Raw genomic sequence first — 16365 nt, forward strand, 5'->3', positions numbered from 1 at the left:
TTAATTACAAGAAAATAATAATAATAATAATAATGTAAAACAATGATTCGATTTACTGTTTTTCAAAATATGGCACATTTGAAGTCTCATTCTGCCGTGGATTGAAAGTCTTTTATTTGAGTAATAAAGACATAGCTCGCTAATATCTGGGCTGGTGTTGTCAACCCTTTGATAAACATTTCCAAAGACTTCACAAGGATGACATATTTTATTTCTTGAAAGGAAATCAGTAGCACTTCCTTTTTATTTGAGCATCTACCTGTGAGGGCATTACTGCAGCTTTCCCTTCACATCAACATGAAATTGTAATACACAAACAGTACAAAAGAACATGAACCCAGTGGACGGTTGAATAATAGAAAGATCCTTTTAAACAAAAGTTTAATAAAGTATATTTTGCCAGTATGATTCAAAAAGCTGCCCAGATATAAAGGCTTTACTTACTGTCAACAAATCCCATTAAAAGACTAAAGCAGGCATCTGATGACTCACTAGAGCACCAACTGTGTATTAATCCACCACTGAAAGTAGTACCCACACAAATGCACTATTTCCTCCTGTTTGAGTACAATTTGTTACCCTGTTTCTTCAGGACATTCTTGACTTAATATTTGTGAACGGTTCTTAATAGATTTACATGTTCAGCATGTTCAGGTTTGGAGCTGAGAGCCGCAAAGAGGAAGTCAGAAAGCACTGAGATAGGCTAACACAATGTTTGGTTTCTGTCTTTTGATGGGATTGATGACAACAAAAAATACAGAATATCAGCAGCCTGTCAGATCCTGTCAGATTATACAAATCCAGTTATCTTACCAACTCTAAAACTGAAATGAGGAATGAGCCAGACACTTAAGACTGATGTAAATGTGCTCCAAATATCAGAAAATCCTCCAAATGTCGGCCGATATTGATTCACATTGACTACAACAGGGTGGAAACACCTGAAGTTCAATATTCTTTTAAAAGTTTATACTTAATTATCAATTACTAATTCATTTTCCTATAAAGAAACCTGTTCCAAGAAAAAAATGTCCTTAAAAATGCTCCATAATGGGTGAAAACTGTGTACAAAAAATAATATTGGTCCAAGACTTGGTTTAAATTTGAAGGTGCTTTCTGGAGCTGCAACAATAAGTCCATTAATCAAACAACAATTAATGAAGCTCCCTCGAGCATTCAGCCAATTCTGACCTCTAAATATGAATATTGACTGGTCACAAATGAAAGCATGAATAGATGTTGAAGAAACAACAAATGCAAATACTTCCAAACAGAGAAGAAAGACTTGACGAGTAAGAAAATGATGTGAATCTTGTAGAACCTTTAGAGTCCAAAAGTCCTGCCTCAACTCGACACCTATGAAAGATTTAAACACCAAATGAGGGAATATGTTTTGGAGTTTCACTGAGAGCACAGAAGAAGTCTTTCAGGTTTTGGTGGTAGAGCAACACCTTACTAAAACACATGTTGTTTGTAATTTATTTTAATTGTCACCCTTCTGTACATGGATGTATTCAGTTTCTTACATGTAATTAATTTGCAATTAATTTCAAAACTCAAAGTTAAATCATACTGTAAAAAAAAATCCATTAAATCCTCTAACTGTCAGCAGCGTTACAGAGTTTCTGTCAAAAACATTTATGTAGAAAATATTTGGAGACACTGCTAGCAGAGTGCTAACAGAGCCTTGATAGCATACTGCTACGCTGCCACATCATAAAACTGCACTTCAGTTATGCCTTATTTCTGCTGCTGTGGAGAGACGAAGAAGAACCGCCAGAGCACGGAGGAAGTCTCCTTCACTGGCGGTCTCTCTTAACTCTCCCTTCCCTCGTTTTTAAGAATGATGCATGGACTTTTATTTTGAAATGTCAATTTTAACCGTCATTCTGAAATTCACTCAGACAAAAAGCTTGCAGTTGTTTTCTGACCCGAAACAGATAAACAGGAGACAAACGCTGAGCCAGCTTCTCTGGCCTAAACATTTATTCTGCAGGTTCTCTGTGGAGCGGATGGCTTGGATAGTTTGTAAACATGATCAGTTGCCATTTTGGTTCATCTGAAGATACTCATTGTGTAATTTTTCCTGGGTGTCATAGAGTTTGCGGAGCTTCTTGGCTTGACCTTTGCTCAGCTCCTTCCCTTCGACATCATGAGTGGGGAAACCCTGTTGACGGCAACAACAATAAAAAAAACAACAACAACATTATTCAAGTTTTCGTCTCCATGTAGCGAAAACTTTCATAAAATCTGCAAAAGAAAGAATGCGTGTTTCAAGAGGAGAGTATCCAGATTTTAATTATTCTAAAGCTTGTAGTTATCTGTATAACAATGTGTTTCTTTTGTCATTTTAAAATGTGATCATGTGATAACGAGTGTTATGAAAAGCGCTATATAAATAAAATGTATTATTATTATTGTTATTATTTAGGCAACAATCCCAAACTGACCAATCGCCAAGGGGAAGTATATAAAAACGAAACGAAACGGGACTAAGGATTGAACCCTGTGGAACGCCATATGACATTTTTAGCACTAAACAGCGACCTAAAGGCTTTTGAACTTTAGCCTGAAGAGTGTTTTTTTTAGTTTTTCACCAAAGAGCACCTTCATCACTCATGTTTGAACATAAAATCACTTGATACACTTGAATCACTGATACTTATTTAATCTACGCACATTTTGATGCCAGCTTCTTTTACCATTTACTTTTATATTCTTGCTTTACTGTGCTCAGGTGTCTCTTTTTGTCTTTCATCCTTTCAGTTGAAAATTCCTTTTTTCTTTTTTTGCAAACCCTTAATAACATCTTAAGACGATTTTCTACCACCTAAAAGTTTAAAAGACAACTCAAAAAAAGTCATGAGGCTTCTGTCACGGATAAAACTACAACAATATTGCTGGTTATTTCTTTTCAAAATGCAAAATGAGCGTAAACGAGGGATTTACCGTCTCATCAAATTTGGAATACTTGTCGGTTTCTGTGCGAAACAGCTCACATGGAGGGACCTTCATCTTGGCCAGTTTAGCCATCTGAATAAGGAAAAGAGATGAGTGAATAAACGTTGATTATCAGAGAAACCACAGAAGAGGAGCAAACCTCTCCATAAGGAAACATCTGACTCACCTCTTGTTCTTGTTTCTTCCTGGTGGCCTCTTCCTTCTTCCTCTTCTTCTCTTCCTCCATCTGTCAAAGAAGAAGCGGAAAGTTCAAACATAATCTTTATATCAGAACAAAGACAGGGACTTTAAACAGTTAGGGTGCCCAAACTTTGTTGTAATTCCAGGCAGCTAAAGTTTTCTTTGCTTTGTCATTGTGAAGGATTGGTAAACAACAACATGGATAAACACACACTTTGTTTACTGGCCGGTTTAACTGACAGCCAGTTTGTGAATCTACTGGAGTTTTTGATGTGGTTATGCTAGGTCATCCATCCATTATCCAAACTGCTTATGCCGTCCGAGGCCGCGGGAAGCTGGAGTCTATCCCAGCTGTCATTGGGCGAGAGGTGGGGTTACACCTGGACAAGTCACCTGTCAACCACAGGGCGGACACATAGAGACAGACAACCTTTCACGCTCACATTCTGTGTTCTTAAGCGTTGCTGTTCTCACCTGTCCGATTTGAGGAAATACTCCCCGACTTACAGTAAATAACCAAACAGGAAACCCAATGTGTCTTTATTATTTCAGACACTTTGTAATGATGTAAACAATGTGTGTGCGTAAAATAGTCATTTCCACTCCTCCCTCACCTTCTTCTTCTCCTCTCGCTCCTTCAGTAATGTCTCCTTGTCCACCAGTTTCACCACAGTGGGCAGGCCTGTAACACAGTCGCTTTGTTTCAGAGGAGTCACAGAGCGGGACTAGAAGCACATTTATGTACCTTTCCTTTATTCATTGTTGGTGCTAAACTGGGGCCTTCATTCTTCACACTTGTTTTAAACCCTTTCGATCAGGTCCTAAATGTCATATACTTATTTTTCTTTTTTAGTTGGATTTCAGTTTCATATTTTGACATAATGACCCATCATGCTTATTTAACCTGGCACATCATACTGACGTTATAAGCATTAAGACTAAGCCGTAACAGACATAGCTTATATTCTCCTTGTTTCAGATGTCAGACGTTCTGAAGTTACCTTCATGATCTTCCAGTCGGACGCCGAGTTCTGGTAACGTATCATCACGGACAACATCACACAGCTGCAGCAACTCGGTCACTATATGAGATAAAAACGGACTTTAATCAGACTGACAGAAAACTCTCTGAAATATCATGTTGTCTGTCGTCACAACATTTATTACCTTCAGAGAAGAGAAGAAACAACTTTGAAAGTATCTAGCTACCGGATGGTGAAGTATTTAAAAGTGGGACATAATGTTGGGAGGAATTTGATTGTAACGTTGAAAAGTGGGCGTGTCATAACAAACCTGAAGAATTACAGTGATTCAGAAAGAGAGAGAGAGAGAGATGGATGGGTACGGACACCCGGTATCAAACGGGCCCGGGGCTGAATTATGAAAGGCTGTCGTGTTGATAAACTCCGACGTTATCGCTTCTGCGTTTAGGGACTGGAGAAATTAAGAAAATAAGTTTCCTGTTTATTGTTGCTACACAAACGTTATCTTGCACATTTAATCTCACCAACCGTTTCTAATTGGCAACAAGATTCAGACATCCGTCTATGATGTATATTCCCAACACAGATCTCTCTCACGGAGCCTGTGTGCGAGGGGCGGCAGCAGCTCTCTCTCACACACGCTACAGTGCGCACACACTTACACGTGCACGCACACACAAGAGGTCCTGCTTGTGACGATGGAGGAGAGAACTAAGTGTAGTTACACTTCACCAGTGTCGATGCCGATGATGCTCGTTGCCACAAATGCAACAACGCGTTTGCTTGTAAGAGCGGAAACACGAGCGATCTGTCCAAACGTGTCTGAGTGTCTCATATACAGAGACGTGCACCGTGTGACTCCGGCTCATCGTTCATCTCTCGTTGCCCCATCTACGTCAGGTATGTATGCTAGCAGCCGACCTGCATGCCCCCGTGCTGCTCTGTACTGTGTTTCCTTTTGCAGGAAATAATTGTTTATTTAATTTGTTTTATGGAGTCCATCACAGTGATCTGTTGTAAACACTGCTGTTTGTTTACTGTCAACAATTGTTTATTTTATGTTCCAGAAAATAAAACATCTTAATTCTGTTCTTCATTTCTGTCTATAAAAAAAATAAAAGGAACCGATAAGAATACCGTTAAAGTTCCGGATCGTTCAGCAGTATCGATAAGAGACTTAACGGTACCATCCCTAATGAAGCCGATCATTTGCTCCAAGTAGTTGCTGAATCAATAATCTGGAGCTATCAAAGATACAACTTTCTTTAACTCAAAGGCATGACTGGAGTTCGTGTTTCAGGAGGAAAATATTGATGGAATTGTAAAGAGTGAGAAGTAACAGATCGTTGCACACCTGTCTGAAGCTGTGATCAAAAAGGGTTGAAACCATCTTTTCTTACCTTTCTGCTCTCGGGCGATCTTCCGGACTCCCTCTCTGAAGTCTGACAGCACCGTGAGGTACGGCATCACTGTGCTCTCCAGCTGTAAACACAACACAGCAGGAGCTGTCAGCAGTTAGACTGCGTCTGTTTTTAACAGAGTGGTGATTTTTGTGTCTTTACTTACGTCCACGTTCTGACCTTGTCCTCCGACTGGAAACCCGATGGACTCAGATTCTTCAATGGCACCAAAAATCTACATCAAAGGACTCATGTCAGCGGGTTTTTAATGCATAATGTTTTCATCGAAGAGCAGCAGACTTCAACCTTTCAACCAGGAAGCACATTTTCACCTCAGGAACTTTACCTAGAGACTGGGAACACATTTCTACCTGAGGGACAAGTGTTTGAAACGCGTTTCAGGGACATGACCCTCCCAACAGTCGCTGCTCGAGGGGAAGTGCTCCAACCTCGTCTGACGATTCTGCCTAATCTTTGCAGGTTTTTAGACGTAGAAAACAGTCTGAAGCTTTTAGTTTGGAAAGTCGTTCTACAAAGTTCCAGGGACTTTGATGGAAATGCTACGTTAGATTTACCAGTGACGCCTGTTTGTTATTCTTAGTGCCTGGAAACATTACAGAAAGACTTTTATAGAAATAGACCTTTAATTTATTGAGGTAATATATTTTTTAAACAACAAACAGCTGTTACATCTCTCTCTTCAAAGCCACCAAACTCCATATTTCTACCTTGCAGAACACGGGAGTTGCTGGTTGACAGGTGCCTTGATTGTGAAGTTAGTTTGTGTAGTTGTGTGACTTTACATCGTTAGTTTGGATCCAACATAATATTCGTGTACGACCCAAACACACTGAGCAGCCAAGGCGGCAGCAGACCAGCAACTCCCGACTTGTGCGAGGGAAAAAGTTTTTGTGAAGTCTGGTGGCTTTGAAGAGAAAAATGACACTGTGCACAAATGTGTAGAGATGCACCGACCTGATGCTAAAAGCAGCAGCAGTAAAAACATGCTCACCTTCAGCATGTTGGTGAGATACACAGCGATGCTTTCCACCAGCATGCGGTTGGGCCGCAGCTTGGCGCTCTTCCTGTTAGCGATGTAGCTGTTGCTCTGTCCGACCAGGACTCTCATCTCCTCCATGGCGGTGCGAGTGTCCACATTGTCGCACAGAGCCTCGTGGACGGCAGACTTCCTGTCGTAGAAACTGGACAAAACAAAACACGCACTGAGATTAAGACGTGACCTTTAAATGCTTAAATGTGCAGATAAGTCTTACATCTCTGAGGCATCTCCTCCACCTGCACTCTCTCACCTGTTGTTCAGCTCCATCTCTGCAGCCTCCCACTTCTCGAAGCGACCGGTGATGTCAGTAGGAGTGCGCAGAATGTCTTTCACATTCAGGAAGAACTCCTGTCATATGAAAGAGTCACAGAACAGCAGATTAGACAAAAACAACCTCTCTCACAGCCAAAACGAACCATCCGTTATGTCGTCACCTACATTCATAAACTTCTCGTACTGGACGGCTGACTCCATTGTGTTCGAAGAATAATCCAAGGTGTCTTTCCAGGAGTGCATCAGGAAAGCCAGACGGAGCTGACGAGCTGCAGGAGGACGAAAAGTGACATTATTAAAGCATCACCTGCAGACGGTAGATGAGAACAGGTGTCTGCAACATTAACCACATCGAGCTGAAGCAGACGAGTCACCTGTGTTTTTTGCCAAAGCGTCTTTAATAGTGATGAAGTTCTTCAGAGATTTGGACATCTTGCAGCCGGCGATCGTCAGGTGTCCGGTGTGCAGGAAGTATCGGACCCAGTAATCATTCTCAAAGAACGCCTGGGAGGGAAAACGATCCTTTATTTTCCTCTCTCTTTGACTGGATGCAGCTCTAACCAACACCAAACCATCTTTAACTCTGCAGCCATTAAATGTTGGGCTGGTTCAAGCACAAAGAAGAGCATAAATATACATAAAGAACTGCTTCCTTACCTCAGACTGAGCCAGCTCGTTGTCATGGTGGGGGAATCGGAGATCAAACCCTCCACCGTGGATGTCCATGGACTCTCCTAAGATGGAGCCGGCCATGGCCGAGCATTCGATGTGCCAGCCGGGCCGTCCCTGTGACAACATTCAAACAGAAACAATCCATTATGAATCCTCCCTAATGAACTTCATCTCCGTGTTGACGTTCAAATCAATTTAACAGCAAGCCGGCTTTCAGTACGAACTCTGACCTTCCCCCACGGAGAGTCCCACGACGGCTCTCCAGGCTTTGAAGCTTTCCACAAGGCGAAGTCATTGGGAGACTTCTTCTCATTTAATCTGTCAGCAGAGATGCTCAGGTCACCTGCAGGGCCAGATACAGAGGGGGACGTGTGAGCTACAGGATAGTTTCATTTGTCCACAAACTAAATCTAAATTCATCAGAATCCTTTTAAAGAAGCAGATTAAACCTCAGCAAAGACGGAAGGAAGTCAAAATGATGTCTTGCTGCTAAATTTGAGCAGAAAACGAACCTTCTCCTTCTTGTAAAGCTTTCTGATCTCCGACCGCCTCCGGCACCAGCTTGGCGTACGAGTGCTGCGAACTGGAGTCAAACTTGGAGGTGTCAAAGTACACAGAACCGTTTGAGTCATACCTGTAAGCATCAGGGAAACACATTATTAAAGTAACTGATATATTGATGGTGTGATATGAATTCTGAACACTGGCAGTTTCTTCCTCACCCGTAACCGTTAGAGACGACCTTCTGCACGAACTCCACGATCTCTGGAACGTATTCACTGACTCGAGTGAGGATGTCTGCAGGGAGGACCTGGTGGTCACAAAGACAATTTATGCACCCTAATACAAATATTAAATATACTTCACATGGTCACAAGTATCTGAACCGTTCCAAAGTTAGAGGCTCAAACATACCTGAGGCCGTGGATCTAATCGTTTACATGTCAATCACAGTAAACAAAACGTTTCAAAGACTAAATGCAATGTTAGGTCAAAAAGACACAGAGCCTCTAATGGTTACCATTTTATATTTACTGTACATTACAAACATTTCACACAGACGTCTGCTTTCGACCGACACATAGAAGTCTGTACATTAATGAAAGGAGGCCTTCACTGGTTATAGTATGAGGCAGATTTAAGGACCTTCATGCAGTCGCTTCTGCTTTCAGTCTCCACTGAGTCTTGCTTTTATTTTTACCAACACCAGGACCTTAGAAACTTGCTTCCTCTCTTTCCACTTACATTCAGAGCCTCCATGTCTTTGTGGTACTCCCCCTCCCAGTATTTGGGCAGGATGGAGAAGATTGAATTCTCTGTGACTTGACTTCCAAACTGTTTGTCCAACCAGTCAGCCAGCAGGTCTTTGGAGTTCTCCAACAGCACCTAGGAGGAGAGAAATGAAGGCCCAGAAATCAATTCATGACATATTAAGCAAACAAGACGAGGTCAAAACCTCGTATGTGGCTGACTGCAATGTGTGCTTTGGTGGGCGATGTGTTACAGGACTGTCCTCATGAGGCCGATGACAACGTGTTTGAAAGCAGGTGCGCGCTGCGGACGTCAGTGAGGACAGCGGAGGAGCAGCGGGGGAGCAGCCCCGCCTACTCCCCGAACAAAGTATCCAGAGCCGTACAGACAGAGAGTCGCGTCAGTGGAGGTCCAATATGCTCCATGATCCGCCACTGTGGTGTCGCAACTCTCTCTCTGTACGGCTGTGAAAGTACCGTCACTCACTCAGTTAGTCACATACAGACCCGCGGGCAGGGCTGACCCCGGAGGTCAGAAGCGGTAAGAAGAAGATGAAGGCCACACAACAACGATGACGCCATTAAACGCGACGGGCCGGTATCATCAGTTAGCCTGTTAGCATGTTTTTGATCGTGCTTTATTGCAAACAAATTCACTGAGCACGAAAGCTCGCGTCTCCTACTTCCTGTTGACACACTCTTAACTCCAAGTCTTTACGGGTCTACCCAGACCCCGGGACCTGAGACCCAGCCCGGTCAGGAGACAGGTCGGGGTCCAAATTGTCCACTCTGTTACAACAACAATAACTAAATAATTGCCTTAGAATAAAACTGAATAATAAATAGGAATAGAAATCTGAAACATAATAAATATTCTTTATAGTAAGATAGGTAAGAACATTATGTTGTATCCCACGTGATAAACCTTTTCAGCATGTTTGTCTCAGGTTCCTGTGCTAACATGCACCAGGCTGTGAAACACTGACAGATTTAGATACATCTTTATATCTTTCATAAATCATTTTTTGGGTCAATACTGTCGATGCTTAAGCGGGGGAAATGGTGACATTAGGTAAGAACACGAGGAGGCTGTTAGTTAACACCATGTCTTATCAGTCTCACCTGAGCCAGAGGTGTCACCACCTCGTCTGCTGCTTTGCCCTCCATCGCTGCCTGCAGGGGCTGCAGAGCGGCTGTGACAGCAGCGTCCAGCCTCTCCAGCATCTGCTTCTTATCTGGGTCTGTCGTCGACGCCAAGCCGGCCTGAAAGGGCTGAAAACACACAGACAGAAGGAGTTAGGCAGAAACCTTCACATGCAATCATCACTATGATGCATGTAGGCTTCTATACTTCACAGGTAGTCTGAGCAGCGTGTGACATCGATCAGTTTCAAGCCTTCAGTGCGGTTCATCTCTGCCTACAATATACTTCACGGCACTACTCAAGAAGTCAAAAGAGTTCAGTTGTGGCTGCAGGAAAGATGTTTTTATCTTATTTTTCTGCAGCACACTGTGCAGTGGTGGGGTTATTATTAGACTTATTTATTCTGCCAAATATTCTGACAGATTATTACAAAGAGTTAACCAAGAACAATATGGGAGTCACAGTTATGTCAGTGATGCTCTTATCGTCTCTTGTTTCGTTTTTTCTTTGTAACATTGTGATGCCAAATAAATAAAGTTATTAACTAGTTTATTTTTATGCCAAACATGGGTCAGTAAAATTGTGCTCTGATGGATGGTCAAACTAATCATGATTAATATTTATTATTAATCATTGAAGCACGCGCACACGTCTTTGCAGTTGTGAAGTGATTCTTCTTCTTCAGCCTCTGGCGTGTTTACTTCCTCCTGTTGTCCGCCGCTCTTCCGGTTTCGCACCGGTCACATGAGATAAACGTCATCACCCCGCCGCAGCATTACCTGCTGCATTCGCACATTGGCTCAACCCGTATATATGATATGTTACCAGGAGAATGGCAGGAGAAAGTTTGCCCGTTTCCGTTCACACACGCAGCCCACCCGGACAATGTTGGGACTTCTTCAGGAGGGCAGTGCGGGTGAGAGGGGCTTTAGAGACACGGCCCGTGTTTTTGCTCGACTCGTCCTCAGTCAGCTGCTGCATGAAGACGCTTCTTTTAAAATAACACTCCTCTCCGCTGCACTGACGTGATGGTGAAGGAGCCACAGAAACTCTAAACACTGTATCAAACACTAAGTGAGAGTCTGCTCTTACCCCTCTGGCACTCAGGACGTCCTGCAGGATCTGAGCAGGTTGCGGCTTCTTCTCCTTGTACTGGTCCAGGAGGAAGTTCTGCCGGGCCCTTTTTATGATCTGAAGAGAGAAACAACAACATAAATCATGGACTCATCGACTGGATCATTGCCATTGTTACTATAATAAATACATAATTACTACTAAATCTAAATGTCTAAATCAGAAAATCTCAAGAAAACAAGACAACAAACTTTTAACTGAAGAAAAACAGACAAGAAAACATGATCACAATATGCATGGGACGTAACGAACACCAGGTTCATTCAGCAAAAATAAAAAATACAGTCAAGTAAAGCCTTCCTCATAACTCATACTTACTTTGTCGTCTATGTCCGTGATGTTCATGCAGTACAGGACGTCATACTTGAAGTAGTCCCTCAGTATCCTCCGCAGAATGTCAAAGGAGATGTAGGACCTGTAGGAAAGATTCAAGGATTACACTCGAGCATGTTCTCCATTTCTACAAAGAGTTTACATCCTGAAGACTTCCTGCCTACCTCGCGTGTCCCATATGTGAGGCGTCATACACTGTAGGTCCGCAGCAATACCACGTGACTTTATTCCCACTCTGAGGAACGAACGGCTCCTGAAACACAAAGAAAAGGACATTAGCATCTTTATGGGAACACAGATCAAAGAGCGATTGAGCCTCATTCAAATAACTGTGCTGAAACCTCAGTTCAACTCCCAAATCCAGGATTCATGAATATTTTATTACCTGAATTAGAATTTGTGCAACAATTTGTATTCTTTGGAGATCTTTAGTAAGATGACTAAAAGAACAGAAGGACTGACAGAAGCTGATGTTCGCTCTCCTCTCACCTTCGCCCTCGTCAGGCTGTTGTAGAGTCGAAGCTGGGGAACATCGGTTCCTGCTGGTGGAGACCAAGGCGGCTGAACCCGCTTCCCTTTCACTGAGAGAAAAAACAAAAAAAGAAGAAATCATTTGAAAAGGGCTCGAACACTTCTGTACCCAGAGTGCACGTTGACAAAAAGCTGAAAATAATGACTTAAAGACACTTTATGAAGGATTTCAAAATATTACAACAATACTTTCATAGAGACGACAAGTGGCTTCGTATAACAATCGAGTTGTCAGAACTTCTTAGTTTACCTCCTGCAGAAAATCAACAGGAACAGGAAACTCACAGAACTCACACACACAGGCAGGAGGGTTAAAGGACGCACGTTTTGTATTTGTTTTTATTTATTTATTCATTTTGCATTTTAATAACAGCTCGGAAAATATGCCAGAGTTAGCCAGAAGGCTCATTTTCATCTGTCGTCCTCAGGCCCCTTACATCAGCAGAACACCACGCTGCTATTTATGGCTACGACTGTGGATTATTTTCATGATCAGGTAATCTTTTGTTTGATTATCAGGGAATTAAAATGTGATTGAAAAGAAAAATACAAGTAAAGAAACACGTTCACAAACACCTGGCAGCAGTGCGAGTCTGCCTGGAAAATGGTTTAAAACAATGAAGTGAAATTGTTAACGGTCCCTCCTGCTTCTTAGTATTTATGGTACTTTAATAAGCTAGACTGAAGCTGTCACAGAGGTCAATGACAAATCTAAAGGTGTGCATACATTACGATCCATCAAAAACACCTGAAGCTAAATGAGAAGAGAATGAGCTAGAGACACAGAATTAACCTAGCTGGATAACATATTTGATTTATATCCCATTTAGATTGTAAGCATGTAAATCACTGTAAACTGTTTTTAACCTGCATCAAAGGTAAGAACCAGTCTGACCGTAAAACTTGGGAGAGTAAAGTATTAAAGATTTCCTCTACTGGGAAACGACTGGATGATAAATGTATAAATAAATGATCCAGCTTTAGATTCAGACGTGCTCTTCAAATTACACTCGCCACTGAACAGGAGAAAACCTGCAGCTTGACTTATTTCAGTTCTCCCAGTTAACCAGTCGTACTTGATTCTTTTTGTTAAGCTCCCACTGAAACACTTGTTGATAATTTTTGTGAGGAATGAGCGAGTTTTGTCTTGAAGCTAGTTGGGCGAGTTCACACTGAAACTGCTCAGGAGTTAAATGTGTTTTATCCAATGACTGCATAAACAGTCTTTGGTTTTATCCTTCAGTCAGACACCACAAACCATCCCTCTCCAAGGACTTCACACAGACACACTGAGTAAAAGGGAAATTCTGGATTTTAAACCTTGGCCCTATCTTTTAAATATATTTTGGGGTTAAAATGTCACAAAAGGAACAAAAAGTTTTGCAATTGCTCCGGTAGATTTCCTCAACCGGCAGCCACAGTTTGGGCTGTGATGGCCTTTTTGTTAACAGCTGTTTCTTTGTTCTCTTCAAAGCCACCAAACTCCATCGACAAAAACAGTAATTTAACCTTGCAGAATATTGTAGCTGCTGGTCAGCCGCTGCATGGATGGGGAAGTTTGTTTCCTAAAACAACAATCTGAGCGTGTGAGTGGAAAAAGCTTCTAGTGGACGTTTTGTACTTAGTCGTCATTTAGACCCCAAAACATATGAAAATCAGGTCTAGGTTTAAAACACTTTAAAAAGGAAAACGTCCTGAAAAACCAGCAGAAAATAAGCTGTCAAAGCCACACGGCATGCGCAGACACCCAGCGATAAGAGCACGCACTTCACTCAAAATGCTTAGGAACGCATGCAGTACAACGCTGCGTGAGGTGATATCCAATGTTTCCTCGTATGTGTCTGCAAAGACCTTCATGACATGAGGTATTGTTTGTGTACATGCCTCTTTAAAGCAACACGTCTGTGGGCAAAGCTAACAAGGAGTGTGGGTGTTAGAGCTGCTGCCGTTTTGTTTGAACAGTGATAAACTCTCCTTAGCACACACGCTATAAGCACAACGTACAGAATGCTGCTATGACTGACAGGAGGGGTGAACTCAATTCAATCCTGCAGAGGAGTTGTGGGCTCATGCTGTGTTTGCAGACGGGCAGGTTAGAGCTGTTCTCCTGCCTTCAGGACCTCACGTCTAACCTGCTCATGCCTTGATCTGTCTACTCACTGCTGCTCTCAGGGAGGAGGTCCTGCTGCAGGGTGGCAATGTGTCTGTACCAGCGCAGTGTGTGGACATGTTGCGGGTCTGGGGGCCTGCGGAGGAGCTTAAAGGCTTTCTGGTCGGCCTGGGAGGGGGTGAACCCTGCCAGGTAGCTGCGTGTGATAAGGTAGTCATTCAGGGCCGCTGCCAGCGCGGCCTCCTCATTTATCTGTAGCAAGAAGCCAAACTCAAAGGCTGCAGAAACAACAAGACAACAAGAGGGCAAATATTCGCAAAGAATTAAGGACAAAACCGCAACAGCCTGAGAAAACACTGACAACAGCACCACAAGTTTATCCTGGACTGATAACCAGTGAGGCTACAGGCTCACAGCAAACACAACTCAAGTTATGAGTACAAAGTTAAAATAAACGGATAAAAGACCACGACACACAACAGACTCCTCTCAGTATCATGCTGATCTTTGGAGAAGAGGATGTTTTATTCACCCTGCACAGATGTTGAATTTAGCCAAAGGTTTCTGAACACCTCTCTGACCACACTTTTCTTGTGAGCTCACATGGACACGCAGAGTGATTCTGTCTCTGGCCATGATTCTGGATACACAGTAAAAATGTCAGCCTGCAGACACTCACTGAAAATGTCTCAATATGACAAATACACATAAAATAATTATTTATATAAATACAATAATTAATGTGTAATTAATCTATAAAGTTGCAAAATGCAGATCAATCTCAGTGAATCAGTTCTTCCCCTCAAAGACAAAAATCTGTCTGTAAAACTGTAAAGCTACTAAGAATGAAACAGAAAGCTTTTTTATGTACCATTTTCTAATTCTCTCCACCCCTGCAGAACAATGAAATACTAAGCCTGAAAATGAAACTAAAAAACTGCCTCAAACTAGACACAAAGGTGGAAATAACTGAAAACACAGTTTAAATGAATGTGGTCCATGCAGCTTCAAAAGAAAGCTCTCATCAACATGTGTGGAAACAGCAGAGAGAAAGGCGGACCACATGCAACAATGGTCCCGAGCCGGATTCACAGAGAGCTCTGGGTCTCAGGTGCTGCACTATTTTTAAGCACAAACAAATTTATAAAAAAAATTATATTAAAATGTGAACAAAAATGGATATTGATGTCATATAAAATTATTACATAAATAAATCGGCTACACAAGCAATGGAGACCGCAAACACTGATTTATGGATGGAATCTGGGTCAATGAACATAATATTAATAAGAAGAAGAAGAAAATAATAATAAAAATAAAAATAATAGATGCCACTCCAAATTAAAACACACACAATTCGAACAAACTGAAACTGTCAAAATAGAAACTAGATGATGCAACAGACCAAACCAGGTGATGCAACTGAGCAAAACTGTAAAACTAAATATGAAAATATAAACATATATCATTTAACAAGACACAATATGAATTACCCACAGTCAACCAGATTGTAAAATAACATCTGTCCATGTGTGAGGTTAACAATTGTTACAGATGACAACAAGCTGCTTCTGTTCAGCACATTGTAGTTTCAGTGTCAAAGCACACCTGACCAAACACCACTGAAAATTCTGCACAAATGATAACACTTAATATTTAGGTTTTCTAAATACAATACTTCAATTATTATGTGTGCCGAACTGAGGGGTGTCTCTTTTTAATTTACAAATCTTTTGAATCTTATTTATTGACCTGGCTGTCTTTGCTGATGCATTCTGCTCCATTACCTTTGAGTTTAAATGGCCCGAGTTTTAAAGGGGGTTCAGCTTGTTATTCACTCACCGGTTCCCTTTAGCTTAGCGGCTCGTCTCCAGGCTCTGGACTACAGCCTCAGATAGCTTACGAAGCTAATGTTAGCTAATAAGCTTTGACAACTCGCCTCAATACAATGAACGTACTGTCATATGCTTTGTGTTGGTTTTACACTAAGGTGTCTATAAGGTGATTAAAAGACATTATTTACTGTACCTGGCTCTCCTGAGGTCGACATTGCCACAGTGCTGGATGGTTGGATGCTGATGCAACAATAACGTGTCCGGAAGAAGAACCAGTGCACTAACCCTGCATTAAGGGGTGGCACAATAATCGGAAAAATGAAGGTCCCATCCAGGCTGAACAAAGCTGGGGGGAAAAGTAGAATTTGTCAGCCAACTTGGAAATCTAGATTAATTTTGAGCAGTAAAATACAACACGATGTACAACATATAGCGTCTGTGTTGCTTAGATATAACGACTTTGAGCTCCTGAAGACTGCGGACTCGAAAGAACGACTTC

General features: G+C 41.9%; 1 protein-coding gene across 2 annotated transcripts; it reads right to left on the reverse strand.

Moving 5' to 3' along the window:
• Window positions 1-76: 76 nt before the first annotated feature.
• Window positions 77-16117, reverse strand: cars1 (cysteinyl-tRNA synthetase 1). 2 transcript variants are annotated; one of them, XM_069661835.1, is made up of 22 exons: window positions 16060-16117; window positions 11880-11971; window positions 11555-11643; window positions 11376-11472; window positions 11016-11114; window positions 9902-10051; window positions 8775-8915; window positions 8252-8340; window positions 8042-8163; window positions 7760-7872; window positions 7515-7643; window positions 7232-7361; window positions 7023-7126; window positions 6835-6932; window positions 6537-6726; window positions 5691-5759; window positions 5525-5606; window positions 4143-4223; window positions 3756-3823; window positions 3128-3187; window positions 2950-3033; window positions 77-2167 (listed from the first exon to the last, which is right to left on the reverse strand). In XM_069661835.1, exons 1-22 carry the CDS (start codon window positions 16079-16081, stop codon window positions 2039-2041), a joined length of 2238 nt encoding a protein of 745 aa, XP_069517936.1. In that variant the 5' UTR covers window positions 16082-16117; the 3' UTR covers window positions 77-2038. The 2 variants fall into 2 exon arrangements, with proteins under 2 accessions (XP_069517936.1, XP_069517945.1); XM_069661844.1 differs by lacking the exon at window positions 16060-16117 and adding an exon at window positions 14082-14141.
• Window positions 16118-16365: the final 248 nt, after the last annotated feature.

This window comes from Semicossyphus pulcher, unplaced genomic scaffold (genome assembly GCF_022749685.1).
Source record: "Semicossyphus pulcher isolate SPU_LCO1_2020_fin unplaced genomic scaffold, fSemPul1.0.p SCAF_1, whole genome shotgun sequence".
NCBI classification, from domain to species: domain Eukaryota; kingdom Metazoa; phylum Chordata; class Actinopteri; order Labriformes; family Labridae; genus Semicossyphus; species Semicossyphus pulcher.

Coding starts and splice junctions, on each gene's coding strand:
- cars1 (XM_069661835.1), bottom strand. CDS start 16,081: ATGTCGACCTCAGGAGAGCCAG. Junction 8,341..8,774: donor AAGACATGGAGGCTCTGAAT/GTAAGTGGAAAG, acceptor TGTGACCACCAG/GTCCTCCCTGCAGACATCCT. Junction 3,824..4,142: donor CCGACTGGAAGATCATGAAG/GTAACTTCAGAA, acceptor ACTGTGTTACAG/GCCTGCCCACTGTGGTGAAA.